General features: G+C 41.7%; 1 protein-coding gene across 1 annotated transcript in view; it reads right to left on the reverse strand.

Moving 5' to 3' along the window:
* wdr27 (WD repeat domain 27) overlaps positions 1-21,396 on the reverse strand; it is a 62,413-nt gene continuing 41,017 nt past the window's right edge. Inside the window, exon 24 of the mRNA XM_056255007.1 lies at positions 1-344. Coding sequence (XP_056110982.1) covers positions 279-344 — 66 coding nt within the window. The 3' untranslated portion in view covers positions 1-278. The remainder of the gene's footprint in view (positions 345-21,396) is intronic.

Raw genomic sequence — 21,396 nt, forward strand, 5'->3', positions numbered from 1 at the left:
TGTATGTGTATCTGTGCATGGGAACGTGTTGCTATGTAATGTTCAAATGGACTTTTCTCTGAGGGTGCATCTTTGGCTTAACGGTTGAGGGCGTGAGCATGTTGTCACATCTGTAGGTTGTCAACGGCGGCTGAAATGATGAAATCACAGATCCTGTCCATGATGTAGGTCTCAGAGGTGGCACGCCAGCATCTCAACGCGACTGATGTAAGACTTTCATTAGTCTGCAGCATCGGTGGACTTGGGGCAAGAACTGAGCCATAGGGTAAATTCCACACTTAAGGGAGAAGAGATTCGGCCGGATGAAACAAAGCCAGTTTTCCATCGAGTGTTCCAGTCAACAGCTGTGAACAAAAAAAAAGACTTCACTCATGAAACATCCTGTTGCAGCGTGAATGAGTTCATGATAAAACTCTCTATTCGAACTATGAGGTCCTGAATAATTCAAATGAACTAAAGTGCTATGCAGTTATTAATTCCAAAAGTGCCGTTTCACATAATCAATGGCATAGTTTTCGTGATCAATTATTAAAGCAGAACCACAGACAAAACAGGAACATAACAACACATCTGCCATCTTAATGACTGAGTCAAAGGGTTGATTGTTTTCATTTATTTATATTTGCCAATAAAAATGTTCTGAAGCTTTTATGTCCTGCACTTTGAATGGTGCTCTCCTGAAGACAATTAGCTATTTAGTTATGAAACCCCATTTTATGCAGCAGTTTGTTTACTGGAATCCCAACAACTTTGGATTTTCTACTGACTCTCTATATCTTTTAGCGTTTTGACAGACACAAATCAGAAGCAAAACTTCAGAAGTGTGTTATGACGTGCAGATGTGTTTACCCATGCACATATTATTGTCCTTGTACATTTAAAGGTGCAGTAAGCGATTTCTGAGAAACAATGTTGATATTTGAAATCAACCCAAACAAACACACCCCTCCCTTCATTGCTCCGCCCCCAAATGAACACGCAATACAAGAGTGGATATCTCTCTATCAGCTGAAGCGAAGCAAAATAATGCTTCACAAAAAAAAAAGCGAAGATGATAAACGAACAACAAGGAAAGACAAAAAATTAACATACAGTACACGAGTATATATACAAGCATATATTATGTTATTATATTAGTCGCCAGCAGCACACCAGCTCCAGACAAACAGGTCCTGTTACTAAAGCTAACATTACAACAACAGCATATCTTGGTTCAGTGAAACATAGCAAAACCAATGTTACTAGTGTAGGAAGCAGAAACAATGCTACATCTGCGTGCAAGAAAGATGTTCTAATATTAACGTGGGTTGCCTGTTCATAACTCTTCTTTCTTGTACATTTAAATACACAAGTACAATTTAAGAACTGTTAATCATTCCCAGTCCTTTTTAAAATAAGTTTCTAGAGACTACACTCACCATTTCTAACAAATTGTGTGGTTGCACTTTATTTTACAGTACATGTACTTAGTTACCCAACAAAGTACTGGTAAGGTAACTACTGTACATGGGTTAGTTAGGTTCAGTGTTAGTACCTAACCCAGTTATTGTAATTGATATAATAAGTGCATAGTATGTACATGTGGAACAGGACTGTTAAATAAAGTGCTACCAATTGAGCTATAAATTAAATTGACTTCAGACATTTCCATGACTTTTAAAGATTGTATTGTTTTTCCTAATGTTTCCAGGCTTGGAAACAACAATCATCTTCAAAAAGTTTTTTTTTTCATGATTTGCTCATCTAAATAAAAAACTATTCAAACTATTAAAAAAGTATCTCTTGATTTCCATTACACAAGAGTAGATGTTAAAACTTCATGGTGATTTATTTGCACTCGGCTTTCGCCAAGATAAGCACCAACTAAGACATAGCTTTACAGTAACCTATCCATTCATTTACGCTTCCTTCCATATGGTGATGTGAATATCCTTCTGTCTGGTGTTAATGGCTGAAGTATATTTCCTGGCGCTTGAGCACACACAACGGCTGCGATGCTGGCTCCGGGGATCAACCACAGTGCGGTCTCCCCAGTGGATCAGCATGACAACCGTCTGGATTGAGCTGAGTAGGGTACATCTCTGGGATCTTCAAGTGGGCACCTTCTGTCCTCAGTGTTTCGTCAACTAGCCCACGACACCTCAAGAAGACTCGACAGTGATTCTGGCGTCCCAGAGTCATCCCCCTCCGTCCCCCACTCAACTCAGCCCAGCTTACTTACCTGTACATCAGCATTTCTTTCTTTCTATTGTAACCTATTGAATATAACAAATAAAATACATCTTTAAGTTTAAATGAAGAAAAGATATTAAAGCAAAAGCAGCAAAATAAAAAAGCAAAGTATTATTATCGCTTATTTATGAAGATTTTAATGAGTTGGATGAGATGTTTTTTTTTGTTTTGAAGGAAGCAGAAAGAAGTATCCGTCATAAAAGCTACATAAAGTTATTAGGGAAGAATTCCCTGTCCCATGTATCCTGATCTTCCTTTCATTGAGGATTTCTACCATAGGAGTATACCTAAGCCTAAATGGTTTTACAAGCAACTTGACGATAAATCAGAATGCAAAATATCGTACTTTCTGACGCAGGTTTCATAACCTGATTTACTGCAATGTTCACTGGCTGAAAGCTAAGGAAGGAAGAAACACAAATCAAAGCTTCAAAAAGAAAGCTGAAGGATAAATAACTTGTAGACATGTTTACATGTTTGTTTTTAGCTCATAGGGGGATCATCTAATATGGTTAGAATAGCCTTCTCAGGATATAAAGCTTTTAGTCATTTAGTCTATGTTTGCAGTGACCCAAGAAAAGCCTGTATTTTCATTAAAATCCCATTTAAATCCCAGATTACCCTGAAGTCACAGGGAAAATCCTTGAAGCTGAAGCTGTGATTTTGAAGACTCAATTACTCAATTTAATTGCTCAATTGCTCTAAACCTGTCTTTGAATAAAAAATGATTAGAATTATGAGCACATATTACATGCCATCCTTCTTCTGCCAATAATAGCCAGGCATAACAGGGAGTTGCTTTAAATGATCTGCATTGAAGAATAAAGCTGGCTGCTTTAGGACGGGTGTCAGTAGAGGTGTCTCCAAAAAATGTGTAGACCTTCAGAGGGAAAAGCTGAGAGCATAGACAAAGCAAACTGACAGAGCCACTGCCACTGCCCAAAGCCACAAGAGTTATACAAGCAGGAAAATATGCCATCCTGCTGGGCTCACACTTTTTTTTACCATAGAAATAAGCTTCTTAAGACTGGCTCACACTAAAAGGTTTTTTAAATGTTCTTCCGAGCACATTCAATCACTCTTAACACACCTCACACACAGGAATATCTGATAAGATAATCTGTAGAACCTTCAAGATAATCGGGACTTTACCTAGGATTGTCGGAGGAGGAGAATTGGGCCCAAAATCTACCAGATTATCTTGTAGTGTGTGGGTGCCTTTACTTAGGAAAAACTGGGCGAGAGAATTTATTTAGTATACAAATACACTGTATAAAGTATATATTTATGAATTCTACAGAGTTAACAACTGTTAAGTCATGATGCACTGTGAATCCAAAGATGAATGACTTATTATACTGTTAACACGTGGCCTGACAGCCTCTTCAGTCTGTATTACAGTTACAGCTCAAAAGCTCCCAAAGCTGTCAAGAATAAGCAATTTTCCAGACACATTCAAATGCAACCTCAAGACAGACCTCTTTAAGTCAGATCACCATCCCTGTCCTCATATGAATCCCTTAATTAAACTTAACTTCCATCCCTTGCATCTTCACTTTGATTTGATTATGCTTTGAGATATCAATAAAACTGAAGGACATCACTTCTATTTGATCATATTTAAATCCATTTAGCAGATTTTACCCCCAAAAGTCAGCATAGAAAATGGTCAAATTTACAGACTCCATGTGTGTCTTTAAAGGGTTAGTTCACCCAAAAATGAAACTTCTGTCATCATTTACACACCCTTGTGTTGTTCCAAACCCGTAAGACTTTCGCTCATCTTCGGAACACAAATGAAGATCTTTTTGATGAAATCTAAGATTTCTGTCCCTCTGTTGACAGTTCTCTTTCAGTCGTTCACGTTCGACGTAGTCGACGTCGACTAAATGGGATCATGCCAGGGAGCCAGTCATCTTCGAGTACTATTGAAACCAGCCAATGGAATTGGCGTGCATGATTTGAATCACACACTCCGCCCCCGTGGTGCGGGTATAAATACGGAAGTGGATGCACGCACTAGTTGCCTTTCGCTTCGGAGCCGATCGTTTGATGTCTCTGAAGAGTGCTGTTGTTTACAACGAGCGAGTGTGTTGGTGTTCTTCTGGAAGACTCTCCCAGTGTTGGTGGTTTCTACAGCGCGAGTGCAGTGGTGGTTGCGAGCTTTGAGCTCTCAACTGCTGTTTTAACAGCAACAAATTTCTAAATGTTTGTTTGTTGACGGCTGGTTAGAGGGCGGAAAGGTAAGTGCTTCACTGTTTAAGTTCACTGTTCAGTGTTGCCACGGTCATTCCCCTGTGTGCTCCAGCACTGGTGATGGGTCCTATTTCCTGAAATAGCAACACGGGTGCGTTTGCGTCTTTTTCAAGATGTCATTCCACCCGTGCGTTCATGGTTGCGCTCGTTCCCTGTTCCTCTCTGACGGTCACAATTGTTGCATCACGTGTTTGGGCTTACAGCACGCTGAAGCAGCTTTTGTGGACGGTTCATGTTCCCATTGCGGGAATAGGACTGTCGTGGTGCCTTCGTCCACAAAGCTGGAGTCCTCATTAACATGCCCCACCCCCGGGTGCCGTGTGGGATGGGTGATCGGAGGATAGTGATGGAAGTCTCGCCCGGTAACCATTCCCTGTGGGCTCCTCACTCCTCCATCACACCGCAGCCGGTGGAATTTCCTGTTGAACGTGCTGGTCCCTCTGTAATGGACCGATCAGCCGTTTCAATTGGGGTTCCCCCAGAGGATAGGATGTCGATAGCAGGATCGGAGGGTGAGCTGGTCTCTGGAGATGACGACTCGGCTACGTTATCTCCCTCTGGGAGTGTAACGTTGCCCGAGCCGGATCCAGAATGGTCAGCTATGCTGAAACGGGCCACCAAGCTCGAGTGGAATCCTACCCCGTGTCCCGATCAGTCTCGGTTAGAGGATTTGCATCTCGGGGCGGGCCGCGCTGGTTCTCAGCTCGCGGCCCCAGTGCCTTTCTTTCCTGAAGTGCATGGAGAGCTTACCAGGTTGTGGACGGCCCCTTTCTCTGACAGAAACTGCCTGAATAGCTATTTCCCCCTCACTACCCTTGACGGAGCAACGGTGAAGGGTTGCGAGGCTATCCCTCCAGTTGAGCAGTCTGTCGCGACACAGGTGCACCTGTGTCCTGCGGCCGCTGCCTTTTGGATGGGGGATCCTCATCTCCCCCTAAGGCCTGTGAGTTCTCGTCCGTTCCGACGGGCAGAGTTTACAAAGTCTGTGGGCAAGCCGCCTCCTCTTTGCCTGCCATGGCGCTGCTACAGGTCTATCAGGCCAGGGCACTCATGGACATGCAAGAGGGTATCCCAGACCGTGCACTCATAGGTAGGGTTGGGTATCGGTTGGGTTTTATCCGATACCAGTACCTACTCGGTATTTTTTAAACGGTTCCGGTGCTTAAACGGTTCTTGAAACGGTACTTAAGAAAACGAAACCGCACACACTTTATCAAAAAAAATAATACCCTTTTATTTACAGGGCCAAACTGGACACAATATCAACTTAAATCTTTAAACAAAATAAATACAAGTAACATATGGTAATAATAAAACCAATATAAAAAAAAAAAATTACAAACAATGTAATAATACTGGAGATTAATAGAGATTACTAGCAGAGCTGCCAACTCTCACGCATTGACCGTGAGACTCACGCAATTGACCCTTTTCACACGCTCTCACGCCACACATCCATTTTCTCACGCAAAGAAAAATCGCGGACAAAGAGGACACCGACAGACAAGACAGAGAAGGTTACTTTTGATATGGAACAAATCCACAGCTGTCAGATACTGTCAATACGAGATTCACACAATAAATAACGTTTTGGCTCTTTGAAATGTGACAGATCGCTGTAGCGCGTCAGTTCAAACGGCACGTGATACAGCAGCCTACAAATACACTGCTTCTTAGCTACGCAGCGTTGAGTGAACCTATGAAAGAGAACATCTCTGGTTACTGGTGTAACCTATGTTCTCTCAATAGGGATCGAGACGCTGCCAAGCTCCTTGCGCTGCTGACCAGCTTCCTTTTTCGGCAGAGAAATCTGAGGAGCAGATGGCGCGCGCGCGCCAACATAATATGACGACGTAAGTGCGTCGAGGCGGCGCCCGCGCCATTAGCCAATGAATTGGCTTGATTCTATATGGATTCAGACTATCGGCACACCCAGAGGGCGTTTTGACGCGTAATTTTACACGTGAAATGCAGCCAAACCTTGCGAGCAAGAGCGCGCATGCGAGACAGAAGAGACTGTGCGTGTGCGTGTGTGCCTAATTTAAGTCAGGCACCGAAATCAGGCACCAAAATTGTCGTTCTTATTCGGTCTGGTTACTACCGTTTACGTCGGAACCGGTTCCCTATTGGCACCGAGTTTCGGTACCCAACCCTACTCATAGGTGAGCATCGCACTGCATCCGACCTCGCCCTCCAGGGTACGAGTGTCGTGGCGTGCGCGATCGGTCTGGCGATGTCCACCTTAGTGGTTCAGGAGCGCCATCGTTGGCTCAGCCTGGTTGATATGGCGGATGCGGACAAGGTTCAGTTCCTGGTCTCCCCGCTGCTGACTCCACTGCAGCCGGCTCCATGCTGAGGCCGGGCCACCAAGCCAGGTGGCAAGCGACAGCGAAAGCATTCCTGAGTGAGCCGCTCAGGGATGGAGGAGGATACTCTTGGAGTTGGTCACTGATCCACTCCCTCCCCCTGGGTGAGGGCCGGGTAGAGTCTTCGTTTGTGTGTGTGTCTGTTCCACCGCTGGCTCCCAAAAAAGCGGAGCAAGCGGTACCCACACTTCAAAGAAAGAGCAAATTCCTCTGTTCCTGGGTCCCAAGAGGGCAAGTCTGGCGGTGTGCGACCCTGTAAAGCCTTGCACCCCTCAGCCCCCTCTTGTTCGCCAGCAAGGCAGCTGGATGCGGTTCGAGGACCCGGTCATCCGCCTTCTCATGCATCTCTGGCCGTCTCGTGGAGACAGGTAAGTGTTGTGCACCACACTCAGAACCTGCTTCGGGCCGCCTTCTGGCCTTCCGAGCCGGGTCCCTGTCCTCCACCTTGCTGCCCCACCTTGGGTACATCTGTGGTCCCCTGGCCCAGTTCGTGGAAGCCAAAAATGCTTCCCAACCGGTCCAGATGGCCCCAAACTATACCATCAGACTCGGCTTGCGATTCCTTTTCGTTTGGCTTCCGCCCAAGCTCAGTGATATTCATCACACCTAGGTGTTGAGCAAATATGCTCCTAAAAATAGTGACTTTAGTCACACCTAAGTGTTGAGCAGTGCTCCTGTCTTGTGTGCGCACATCGCAGTCTACTGGCGAAGGACGCGATACAGTCGCTCCCTCCAGCCGATGTGAAGGCCGGCTTCTATAATCCTGTACTTCATTGTACCCTAGAGAGGTGGGTCACGACCATCTTGGTCCTGTGTTAATTGAGATGGGCCCATTTGCGAAAGTCTCCGTTCAATTTGTTACACAGAGATGCATTTCCAAATGCTCCGTCCCCAAGATTGGTCTGCAGAGTTCGACCTGAGAGACATACTTCAGATCTCTGTCCTTCCGCACCTCAGGCCATCCTGTGTTTGTGCATTCGAAAGGTGTGAAGTATCAGTACAAATTCCTACCCTTCAAGTGCTCATAGCCAGTTGGGTCCTCAGGTCAACTAGGAAAGAGTAAACTCGTCCACGGACTGAGGATCTCTTAGATGGATTCAGTCCACTGCATCTCTGAAAAAGAGTGTGTGGATGGTTAGTGCTGTGGAGAAGTGAGAAAGGGTCCCACTGAAACTCTTCAGAGGCTCCTGGGGCATATGGTAGATGCAGCCGCTCGGCTTCCTCCATATGAAGACCACTTCAGCACTGACTTCACGGCCGTGGTAGAGTGGCACTCTCTGCCTGCCGCCAAACTCAGTCCGTTACAGACCTTTTGTTTCTCCGGGCCAACGGTCCCTAGAACGAGGTCTGGACAGCCCTCCGACTGCATTGGCATCAATTACCTCGAGTTGGTTGCAGTTCATCGTAGGGACTTTCACGCATTTTCGGTCAAAGAATCGTGCCTGGTATTCGGGCCGGCTAACTCTCATGAAATCTGAGACCCCGGCCTGGATATGTGCCCAAGATTCCTACCTCTCCTACGGGACCAGGTGGTGAGCCTGCAAGCGCTGCCCCGGAGGAGGCAGACCCAGCCCTGGCTTTTCTTTGTCTGTCCGCTCCATTGCGGTTATACGTGCTCAGAATGCAAAGCCTGGACCTCAGACCAGCTCTTGTCTGTTACGGAGACCAGCAGAAGGGAAGGCTGTTTCCAAGCAAAGGTTGGCCCACTATGTGGTTGCCTTCATCTTGGTGAGGAAGTTTTCCCAAGATGCACGTGCCCACCTGGGTGGTGAGCTCCTCCTAAGTGAGAGTATTGCTCCCTCCTAGGCGTTGACACAGAGTGCCTCGCTGAACAGATGTTAAATAGAGTAGGAGGCTGACGACACCTCCCTTCACATGAAGCCAGTTTCACTGTGAGCCCGGTTCGAAGTGTCGGCTTGCTGCACCATTCCCCTCCTATGGACTGGATACGTGTGCAATTCTTGCTCCAGTAGAGTTCCCCTTATTAGCAGAACCCCGACGAGTTCCTCCATACCCTTTGGCAACGGACGTGGCGTAGCGTCCGAAGCCAGGCCTATCACTCGTATGCACTGGTGGAACCTGTCTTAGGCTGGGTCCATATGTTGTGATCCCTACGGCGATCCCATATGTGTATTCTTCCACGGTACGGCTCCCTGCGGCGACCCCGTGTCTTCCCTTGGCAGAGCCCCCTGCTCTGCCGTCACTGTGCAGCTTTCCTAGTGGTCCTGTGGAACAGCAGTGACTTCCCTAGCCTAAGCCCTGTTCCATCTCCGCCTCAAGTTGCGGGGGGATCAGGAGGCTTTTGTCTAGGTTCTGGAAGGTGGCAGCACTTCAGCGTTTTCAATGGTGATCCCATTCAGTCGCCGTCGACTATGTCGAACGTGAACGACTGAAAGGGAACGTCTCGGTTGCGTATGCAACCCTCGTTCCCTGAAGGAGGGAACGGAGACGTAGTCCCTTCACCACTATTGCTGGACCACTGCTTACTCCAAGCATCCGTGCATCCACTTCCGTATTTATACCTGCGCTGCGTGGGCGGAGTGTGTGATGCAAATCACGCACGCCAATTCCATTGGCTCGTTTTAATAGTACTCGAAGATGACTGGCTCCCTGGCGTGATCCCATTCAGTCGAGGGATCCCAATCAGATCCCATCCCATTCTGATCCCATTCAGTTCATTCGCAACCGAGACGTTCACTTTGACGCTTCATAAAGTTCATAAAGAAATCGTAAAACTAACTCTGAAGAGACTCGATCGCTTTATATGATGCACAGATTTAAAGCCACACTGTGGAACTTTTGGCCACTAGTGGCGCTCGACCTGTAACTTTCACGTCTAGCGTCCCTAGAGGCCACAAGCTCCGCAGCACTGTCGCAAATTAAAGTCAACAAACAGTCAACCGGTCAGCCTCCCGTGTCTTTAGATTGTGTGTGCTTGCAGTGTTTGAGGCGGGCCGGGCAGCCTTGCCGCGCTCGATTGCCTTATAGCAGTCTGCTGAGAGAGAGCGAGTGGGGTGAGCCCCGTGGGGCTTATGTCTGTGAGTGAATGTGGGCGCGGGACAGCGGGCACATTTACTGCACTGAAAACACCGTCGGCCTGAGCTGACTGTATGTGTGTTGGTTTATTTTGACAGAAACCGTGGGACATGTGGTGTGTAGTGTTTGTGGGTACTACTGAGTCGTGGGCACGTTCACTACATTTAATGTAACGTTACATTTGACATGAGACGATTTTATTTGTGCGAGCCCTGCACTGAGGCGGGCTGTGTTTGTGTGTAGAAATGAACACTGGGCTGTGGGCATTTTATTACACTCATAACATCATCGGCTGTGGCCGGAATACCAGAAAATACTACACTGCTTATATGAATTTATCTGGGTCACCTTGGAAACGGCATTTGTGTGCAGGCAAGCGTCAGCATCGGTCGGGCGCCCTTCCTCCTCCTTTAGCTCACGCCAGCGAAAGCTGGACCAATGTTAATCCTCGTCCTGGCTTTTAATTTGTCACTCTCCCTTTATCTTTTTTTAGTTTCCTCTGATAAAACCGTTGCCTTCTTCCTTGTAGCTGTTGGTTCGGCCATGACGAAAACATACAGACGGCAATCAAACGCGAGTTGAGCACTCACGTCAGAATCTGAGGGTGGTGGGGGAAGTGACGTATGCCGTAAAGCGGTCGAATTTTGTAGTTCTTTTTGTGCTCGGGTTCCTACCCGAAACCCGAAGTTACAAAGTGCTAGTAAAAGCGATACAGACACCTTCAGGCTACGGCAGACGTGTCATTCAACCTATTGTAAGTCGATGTACCATCTCAATGGGTTTTGGTAATATATTATAAAGGTTGAAAAGTTCCACAGTGTGGCTTTAATTTAGGCTTTTGTCAGGATTTTCTTGGTTTTGTGACAGAGCCCTGACACTCCTGTTTTGTCTTGTCTGTGTGCCTTGTTTCATGTACTTTCATGTCATGTTTTGTCTTGTGCTGTGTAGCACGCAGCTTGTGTTTTCACTAGCTGTGTGCTTTCATGTTGTCATGTTTTGTGTGAACACGTGGCTTATCAGCGTTCTCATTGGCTGCGTGTTCATGTCTCGTTTTGTGTGAGCACATGGCTTGTGATTTGTTTTACTGGCCATGTGCTTGTGTTTTTTGTCATGTTTGGTGTGGGCACATGGCTTGTTATGTTTCCTTGTGCCATGTGGTCCTCTGTTGATTGTCTATCCCCTCCCATCTTGTTACCTGATTATTGATTAATTTGCCCCACCTGTCCTCCCTCGTTACCTGATTAATTTGCCCCACCTGTCCTCCCTCGTTACCTGATTGATTAATTTGCCCCACCTGTCCTTCCTCGTTAGCTCTCCCTATTTATTCTCCCTGTGTTTTCAGTCCTGTGCTCAAGTCAAGTCAAGTGGTAAGTAAACCAACTTTTTTTTTAGTTAATGATCTGTAAGAATGGGGCTTTATTAGTGCTGATCATTGATTAGAGTAACTTTTTTTGTAAAAGGGTAATGAATTTAATGAGATGTCTTGCTGGAACAGAATGGGGAGCAGATGTTGCTTCTTTGAAGCAAATTTATGTATATTTAATTAGAGCAAGAATTGAATATGGGTGTTTGGTTTATGGATCTGCAGCCAAGTCAGTTTTAGCTGGATTAGATATAGTTCAAGCTAAGGCACTAAGAATATGTACAGGAGCTGTGCGATCTTCCCCAGTGTGTTCCTTGCAGGTAGAAACAGGATAAATGCCACTCTGTTTGAGAAGACAGCAACTTCAGGCTAACTATTGGGTTAACTTGATTGGTCAAAGATGTGATCACCCAGTTAAAGCAACAATTCAGGTAAGCTGGGAGAGAGAGATGGCAAGTCTTCAAAGTTTTGGCTGGACAGGGGAGGCATTGGCCCAGGAAATGTCTATACATGATAAGAACTTTTGTCCAGGAGTACTGTGGCTATCAGTTCCTGTATGGCAATTGGAGGTCTCAAAGATTGATTTAGTGATACTTGGGATTAAGTCAGAGAATCCTGAATCCTGAATCAGATTTGGTGCATGAATTTCACTGTCATATAATAGAGAGATATCAGGAGCACATATTAATCTTTACTGATGGTTCAAAAGATCAGGAAACAGGTGCTACAGGAGCAGCTTTTGTTGTTCAGAAGTGGAATACCCAAGTTTGTAAGAGAACCTCAAATTTCCTAAGAGTGTTTTCAGTGGAATTATATGCAATCCTGATGGCAGTGCAATGGACTGAACAGATTCAGAACCATAAAGTGTTGATATGTAGTGACTCTGTGTCAGCTATTAATAGTATGGGGAAAGGGACCTCAAAGAGTCGACAAGACCTTGTATATGATATTCTTCTGGCAATTAGAGATGTGAAAAGTAGAGGAGTAGAAATATCATTTGTATGGGTCCCAGCTCATGTAGGTATTACAACAAATGAAAAGGTTGATAAGTTGGCCAAGGAAGCTGCTCAAAAGGAAACAATAGATATAAACTTAAATCTGTCCAAAGCAGAGGGTAAAAGTATTGTGTGGCAGGGAACAATTTTGAAATGGCAACAGCTCTGGGAGCAAGAAAACAAAGGGAGGCACCGATTCTCTATTTCTAGTAGGGTACCTGATTCAGTTAATGGTTGTAAAGAAGGAGAGGTTAGACGTAAGGAAGAGGTTATTATTTCTAGAATGAGGATTGGTCACACGTTTCTGAACAGCACTTTATTTATTTTAGGAAAACACCAGAGTGGCTTGTGTTCATGTCAAGAACCTGAGACAGTGCATCATGTTTTGATTTTTTGTAGAAAATATGACCACCAAAGACAAGAACTACTCAGAGAAATGCGAGTAATCAGCTTGGAAGAAGTATCTCTAAAAAATATTTGAGAAGTAGGGTCAAGCAAGGGGAAAGCAGTGTCTTTTAAAATTGCTAAAAGATACTGGATTGTTTATAGTATATAGTGCACTTAGGTGCAAGTACCATAGATGGCAGCAATGCAACTTATTGGATGCCGGCTGCCGTAAAACCCCGAAGAAGAAGAAGAAGAAGAAGAAGAAGAAGAAGAAGAAGAAGAAGAAGAAGAAGAAGAAGAAGAAGAAGAAGAAGAAGAAGAAGAAGAAGAAGAAGAAGAAGAAGAAGAAGAAGAAGAAGAAGAAGAAGATATATGGTGTAAACACGTCTGAGAGCTGCCCTCTTCAGGTTGAACGGTGGCTACTGCAGTTGAATTTTCTTATTGGATGTTTGCGGTTCTTCGTGACGTAGCGGGGAGAGCTGACGTAAGAAGGTTCAAGCTCACCACGCCCTTGGCACGAGCTCACCACGCCATTGGCAGTATAAAAACCATCTTGTTTCGTCAAAACCACTGCGAGTCAAGAGTTGGAATTACGAGTATTGAAAACGATCAGGATAGAGTATTTTAAGCATCTATTTAGCATAGCATTTATATAGTTATTTAGATTATTTTATGTAGCCTAGTTAGTAGCATAGTACAGTTAAGATAACTTCAAGTTAGTGTAGATTTATCTGTATTTAGTACAGTGCGATCAGGATGGTAACGGAATAGAGGTGGAAATGGGCTTCTCCACACAGCTCGCGCTGAAAGGCGACGCAGTGCCAAACACTGCTCCTCCTGCAGCGGCGTCTTGATGTGAGTGATCATATTTTAATCACAATTTATGGTTAGGCTAAAGTTAATCCTCTGGGGTCGACAAACGCGCCGGCGCATTTTGCTGGATTTTTTTCACATAGTGGCAAAATATCAATATGAATATATGCCTACAGAGAGCGCGCGCTATTGACATCAACTCGACAAAACTCATCAGATGCCGATCGCGATGCGGGAGTTAAGACCGCAGTTTGAGCCATTAGGATTCTTTGATGAATAGAAAACGTAAAAGAGCAGCATTTATTTGAAGTATAATTTTTTTTGTAACATTATAAATGTCTTTACTGTTAGTTTTGATCAATTTAATGCATGCTTGGTGAATAAAAGTATTAATTTCTTCCCCCAACTTTTAAATTAAATGTTGAAGGGATATTTATTTAGTATGATTTAGTAGACCTACAATTTTAATTAATGATAACATCTTTAAATCATACAAAAGATCACAAAAGAAAGACTTAAGCAAGTAGACAGGGACAGCTGAATGATTTACTATAATTTGAGGCCTTTTCAAGTATGTAGACCTGCACTGATTTTTTGTTAGTACTGTTCTCATTGTTGCTCTTCCCTAAAAGGCATAGGTAAGATGCAAGCAACCCTTCTGGAGAACAAAGATCCTGCGTGATATCACACATCTGTAAATGTCACAGAAGGTTCACACCTCTGCACTAACTTCCACAATAACGTCTCAGACTTTGCTTATGGGTAGTGTCTGCCTGAACGAAAAGTCTCTCTCACTCTCTGAAGCCCGTTAGGTGGTAAAACTGAGAGCATTTGAAGCAGGAGAAATCAAGGCCAAGGATTATACTTTCAGAATTATACATAGTAGTTTTGCTATTTGGACGCCGAGGGTGTGAGTCACACACTGATATCTTCATGTGCGCAAACCACTGTTTAAATGACTTATTATCTGTCAGCAATGCCTCATCCTTAAATGTCCTAATAACACAAAAAGCCAGTGTTTTGAAAAGAGGAACTTAACTTGAATAATTGAATTAAATATAATACACAGTGACTATTCACAATAGGAACTTCTGTAAGTGGCTGAATAACAAGCAAAAGTAGGTTACATGGACTGGCTGCAATATCTTCCCTTGTGTTATTATGTGAATAGGTCAAACATAAACACAAAAGGCTACTTTTTGACATCACATTACAAAAGTTAGTGAGACAGAAAAATTGAATAAGCAGTGGAAAAAAATACTGTTAGAAGAATCTTACACCTGAAATACATTAAAACAGGGGAATGTCCTGGAATGAGGATGACATCTCCTTTGGCAGAGACCAGTAAAGCATTACAGAGAGCATTTGCAGCACAAAATGGGCTAATAACCTCATTGTAAATTATATAAAGTGCCCAACCCACCACGGCTGACCATGTATTTCTCAAATATAATTTAATAAAAATATATAAATATAAAATAAGTAATTGAAAATAAATAATTAACATACAAATCTATTTTAAATTCATTTTATGTCAACAATGCTTGCCCATTGTAAGAATGAAAATGTAGTCTATTTTAAAGCATTTATTTTATTTATTATTTTACATCGTGAAAGAATAGAAAGTTGAAAAGATGACCTCGGGGTTCTGTACAGTTTTATGCCACATGGCATCCATAGCACTGGATCTCTCCAAACTTATGACCACAAAGCAGCCAAGAGATACAGCTACAGCTGTTTATGCAATAAAATCCGGCCTCTGCCTTAGGATATAACTCTTTCTCGTCACACATAGCTTCCAAAGTCCATGTGCTGCAACTTAAAGACAAATACAGCCCAATGTGCAGAAATAATATACAGTGGCCTCCAAAAGTATTTGGTCACTTAAGTCAAATAAAAATGTCTGAATACCATTGTATTATATAACAAAATATCAAAGCAAGTAGCATTGCAACCAAATGCTCCTCTGCATGGTTTCAATATGAAATTCACTTTTCTGAGCCATTTTTATAGTAACATTTTTTTTTGTCGTACAGTACATTTTTAGTGGATGTACTGTATGAATTTGCAATTATGTTCCACTAAGTGCCCAAATGCATTTTGTCTTAATCTGGAACCGTCTGTCTGTTTATCTGTCATCCATCCATTTTAAATCCTAACAAATCCAAAAAAAAAAGATTTTGCTTGAAAAGTGCACTTAATTCAGTGATATTAAGATATTAGATGTGACTTCAGTGTCCAGTGGTTTTACATCTAGTGTAAAAAAGAATTGCAGAGTTGCAGTAAACACTATGCTTTCACTATGGGAAAGCATACTTCACTCTTTGAGTGAGAAACAACAATAAATGCAGATTTGACTGATGGAGTACATATTAAAATTGTCCACTACGTCTGAATGAAACGAGACCTGAGAGTTAATGCATGTTGACTTATGAACTGAGCTTTTAAACTTCACAGATCTCTGTATATCAGCCAGTACAACAGCGACCACTAAGACTTTCCACTTCCAGTCTTGGAAATCTGAATGAATAAGAGCTTGGAACAGGAAAAGAGCAAAACAGTGCATGCAAATCCCAAGGCCATGTGCATATTAATACCAGCTCAAAACACAAGGACTAATTCACATTGGAGAGTTTAAGACATAATATGGGACTGGATGTGATTACACCTATCAAAGCGGATGAACAATGAACCACTCTGTGGATAAGAGACTGCTAAAAATGAAGACAGCCAAAGATGCGTGTTTATATTTTCTCCAAAAAATAGGTGGGGAAATAAGCTTTTAAGCTTCCAAAATGAAGCAAAAGCACCATAAGTCTCATAAAAGTCTTCGATTAATCAAGATTCAACTTAAAAGAACGATTCACTCATGAAATGGTCTGTACTTCTATCATGAATGCAAGAAGAGCTAGGGCATAAGATAGGATTCAGTGAATTATGACTTTAATTTTGGTTTGTTCTTCATGCAAACCTGCTTCAGAAGACAGCTGTATTGTGTTGTATATTTTACTTTTATGGTGCAATTGCATCCTTTTTGAAGCTGGAAAAGCTTCAGTTCTCAGTCATTGCAATTCCATGGAAAAGAGAATGAAAAATAGTCTTCAAAAATAGCTCTTTTTGTGTTCTGTAGAAGAAGAAAAAAGTCATATAGTTTTGGAACAACATGAGGGTGATATAATTTTGGGTGAATTATTCTTTTTAAGTGATGGCTGAAGACTTCTTCCAGAGGACACTTCATTTCCTTCTCAAGAACAGACAGGCTATAATTGAACATCTGCTATGTGTACTTGAAAAATAAAGAGTACTACCAAAGCAAAACAAGCCATTTATGGTCCACATAATGATCTGAATAGCCATGGCCAAGATCTCTGATATCCAGACCCGTAAACAACAAAACAGCTAAGAGGTTGACCTTGTTAGGTAAGAGATGACACTACAGACATGTGTTGGTATGGACAATAAATACTCAAATACAGAACCATCAAAAGGACTGCGTTAAAAAAACTATATTTATAATATAAGAATGTATAATTATTTATTTTTTTGGCTCATAGGATGTCCTAAATCAGGGGTCTTCATTTTTTTCAAGTCAAGGACCCCTATACAGTGGATAGACAAACTAAGCAGGGACACTAACTGACACACTCTGGCCAGTTGATAATAATATCAAAATCGACTGCTGGGAGTAGATCCTTTTCCTATTTAGCACCAAAACTCTGGAACAGTCTTCCTTGCATTGTCCGGTAAGCAGACACACTCTCTCTGTTTAAATCTAGACTAAAAACACATCTTTTTAACTTGGCATACACATAGAAAATTAAATTATACATTCCTATTATTCAAATCAGTTAAATGATTATTAGGCTGCATAAATTAGGTCAGCCAGAACCGGGAACACTTCCTATAACACCCGATGCACTCGATACATCATATGAAGAATGGCATCTACGCTAATGTTAGTCTTTCTGCTTATTCCGAGGTTTACTGAAGTCAGCTGGATCCAGGCCATATCCAGACCAGATGGAGGACCTGCGCCTAGACACGACCACAACGCATGATGTAGTCAGCCGGATCCGGGCCGTATCCAGACCAGATGGAGGACCTGCGCCTAGACATGACCACAACGCATCCCTGAAGTGTCAGCAGAGATTGTGTCAACTAGACCTAAACTAGACTAGGCCTCATCGACACGACAGCCATCAGCACTGATCCTCAACAAACACGTCTCCATCCCGGTGTGATGACTCTGATCTTAAACCAGATGGAACTGGATAATATTCTGATTGTTTCAAACCAATCTGAATTCTGACCTATAATGCTGCCTGAATCATAATCATACACTGTTAGTTCGTTGGCCAGAGGAGAACTGGCCCCCTGACTGAGCCTGGGTTCTCCCAAGGTTTTTTTCTCCATTCTGCCACCTGATGGAGTTTTGGTTCCTTGCCACTGTCGCCTTTTTCCACCTTTGTTGCCATTGGCTTGGCTTGCTTAGTTGGGGACATTAAATTTAACATTTAATTTAATATTCAACAATAATATTGATCTGCCTGCATTGACACTATTATACAAGAACTGAACTGAGCTGGACGATGACATCACGGTTTACTCCAGAGCGGCTATATATATATATATATATAAATTAACTAAATTAATAACTTTTTTAAAACAAAAATGAAACATCACTGAACTTAAGCTGGACTGTGACGCTATTTTCTTCTGGAAACAAACTTTTTTGCATAATTTTCCTGTTATCTCAGTAAAGTGCATACATTAAAGCACTTGCATGTGATGCTTAAATTGCAAAGCCTTTAAAATAATCATTATAGAGTCATATACTTAAATATAATACTGTTCCACAATAAAGTTTGGTGTCTGTAATATATTTCTTTGTATGTGTTTGAAGTCTCTTATGTTCACCAATGACGCATTTATTTGATCAAAAATCAGAAAATAACTGTTTCTATTTGAATATATTTTAAAATGTAATTTATTCCTGTGATCGCAAAAACAGAATTTTTAGCAGCCATTACTCCAGTCTTCAGTGTCACAGTGTCAGAAATCATTTTAATATGCTGATTTGGTGCTCAAGAAACATTTCTTGTTCATTGAAAAAAGTTGTGCTACTTAATATTTGTTTAGTGGAAATCGTGATGCATTATTTACCAGGATTCTTCTGTTTAAAAGAACAGCTTTTATTTTAAATCTTTTGTAAAAATGTCTTTACTGTCGCTTTGATCAATTTAACGCATTCTTGCTGAATAAAAGCAATAATTAAAAAAATCTTACAAAAGTTAGTTCAAACAATAATTGGTGGACCCTCTGCAGCACCACCGTGGACCCCTTTTGAAGACCCCTGATCTAAAGAAATGCAAGTATTAATGGTGAGCCCTTCAATCTACTGTAAACCCCAATGTTATCATTAATAAAGAAATCAAGTTATCATAACTTAACATTACTTACAATAGCAAGTTTTTGCATCAAAAATGAAACAGTTGTGTTTAATGTACTCATTTGGCAGCAACAGTCTTTCAGATTAAGATTTTAAGTGTTATGAACTCAAAATTTCAAGTTATTTAAATGATTCACTATGTGTCGGTTTAATATGATTGGCCGTGCCTGAAATTCTGCCTTGACAACACGCTGATTGGTCGATACACAAGGCAGTATTTTTTTTGTTCATCGTGAATTTGTTGATGCAGGCAGCAGGCCAGAGGGACTGACTGACACTGCATAAAACAGTCATTTAGGGGTTAAATCGGTCCTGTCCATCACGTACAGACATTTCAGGCCTCGCATTTGGATCAAGACTTTCAATTCCTGACGCCTGTAAATGGAATCTTTTTTTAATCGACGACTGTCTCGAGTCTCGACTCTCGAGCCTGTTCTCCCCCCTCCCCCGCAGCAGCCCCTGACTCACTGTAGTTCTTCTTGCGCGCGCAGAGCGTCCGGTATTTTCTGAGGCTGAGAAAACGTATGGTAAGTGTGAATTCATAAAACTATTTTAAATAACATGTTTGCCAGAACATAACATCACAATTTGTTCAATGTTGTAACAGTTTTTTTAAACTGTATTTTCTAGCCCGACGTTGTTTTCGAGCCGTTTATTCCCGCCCCTGCTCCATTCAAATCTTGCGCGCTGACAGCGCCCGATATTTTCTGTGAGATTTACATCAGACTAAGGTAAGTGTGAATTAATAAAATCATTGTATAATGTTTACCATAACACAACGGCAAAGTTTTTCAATGTCATATTTTTTTCTGAACTGTATTTTAGCCCATTGCCTTCAGTTACTGCGTGCACTGACAGCGTCCTGTTTTTCCTTTCCAGACATTTATATCAGACGAAGGTAAGTGCAAATAAAAACTTTTTCATAAAACCTTTTTAAATAGAGTATTTAACAAAAACATAAGATTGAGTGTTGTTGATTTAAATTGAGTGCGTTTATGTTTGAGTTGTTAACGTATTCTCCTTTGACAAATCAGCAGACACTTTCTTCTCAACTGTCCTCAGAGGCTTCAGAAACAGTAACTCACTGAAGGAAGAACTGCAGCTGACTTGATTCATGTGAGGCAAACAAGTTTTTTAGCAACATACTTAAAATGATATCATAATTGTTGAAGTGCAGTGTAAATTTCACTCCTTTTGTTTGTTTCAATGTTCTAGTAAGTGTAGAAATCTACCATGTACTTAGTTTTATTATGATGTAATTTACTGTGTATGATTGTTTTTAGGCCAGGTGGTAAACGCTGCCATTCTTCACGAATAGGCTACTGCTGCTCTTCAAAGATCTGAGTCATCAATAAGGTAAAGCACACAGAAAGAGTTTTTGTTTGAATACAATTCAGTTTCCCAAGTTATCTTGTATTTTATTTAGTTACTGAAACGGCAAGAAAGCACTTTGACTTGCTTTGATTATTTCCATTCTTGTTGCTGTCCAACTAGCAACATTCCTTTGTATTGTTACATTTTTATTATTATATCACTCTAACCTGTGCTTAAACAATGAGTACTGTACGATGTATTAAAAGAAAATGCGTCTTAATTATTTTTTTTATTTTAATCACAGGATCCTTCGATCCCTGCCCCAACCATTCATCTAAAGGACTGCGGCAATGAGACCCTTTGGACCAACAGTGGCAGTTTACCCAGGATGAGATCTCGCTGATGTTAGCCTGCAGTACTGACACATTTTTTGGTTTTCCAGCATATTTTGAAATTTTGAACCCATTCTAAAAGTGACTGTATGATGTTGAGATCTATCTATTGACACCGAGGACAACTGAGGGACACACACAACTATTACAAAGGGTGAAAGATAAGTAGATGACAATATTTACAATAACAGACAATGTCTGTTGTTGTTCATTACACTGTGTTTTTAATTGTTCTGGTCAATTGTTCTGATCTGGTCAATTTCACTTTTCAATTAAAATTTTTAATCAATTGATTTAATTTACTGCAAGTATTGTAATTGTATTTTTTACTGATTAAATGTTAATATACAATGTTCAGTCAGTATGCATTATAGAAGTTAAGATATGTAATGTAAGCCTAATAAAGCTGTTGTGAAAAACAAAACTTGGTTTAATGATTTATAATTTATTTAAAATGTATTTAATAATAAGTAAACAACAAAATATAACCTGGAAAATTTGAGTTTACTCCATTTGCCTTTTAAGTTATCTTTACTTAAACATTTAAGTTAATTCAATGAGAAGACCACATTAGGTCAACTCAATTAATTAAGTTTGAATTTTCCCATTACTCAAAAAAACTTACGCAACCACTTTCCTCAAATCATTTGAGTAGTCTCAACTTATTAGGGTTTACAGTGTACAACTGATGTCCTTTCACATCATTCCAGAAAGACATACTGTGGTGTTGAGCACCTAATGCAGAGCAGGTGCATGACATTCTCTTTTGTCAGGGCTAATACATAACCATGAA

Source organism: Rhinichthys klamathensis, unplaced genomic scaffold, assembly GCF_029890125.1.
Source record: "Rhinichthys klamathensis goyatoka isolate OS25496 unplaced genomic scaffold, OSU_Roscu_1.1 h1tg000115l_1, whole genome shotgun sequence".
Taxonomy (NCBI): Eukaryota; Metazoa; Chordata; class Actinopteri; order Cypriniformes; family Leuciscidae; genus Rhinichthys; species Rhinichthys klamathensis.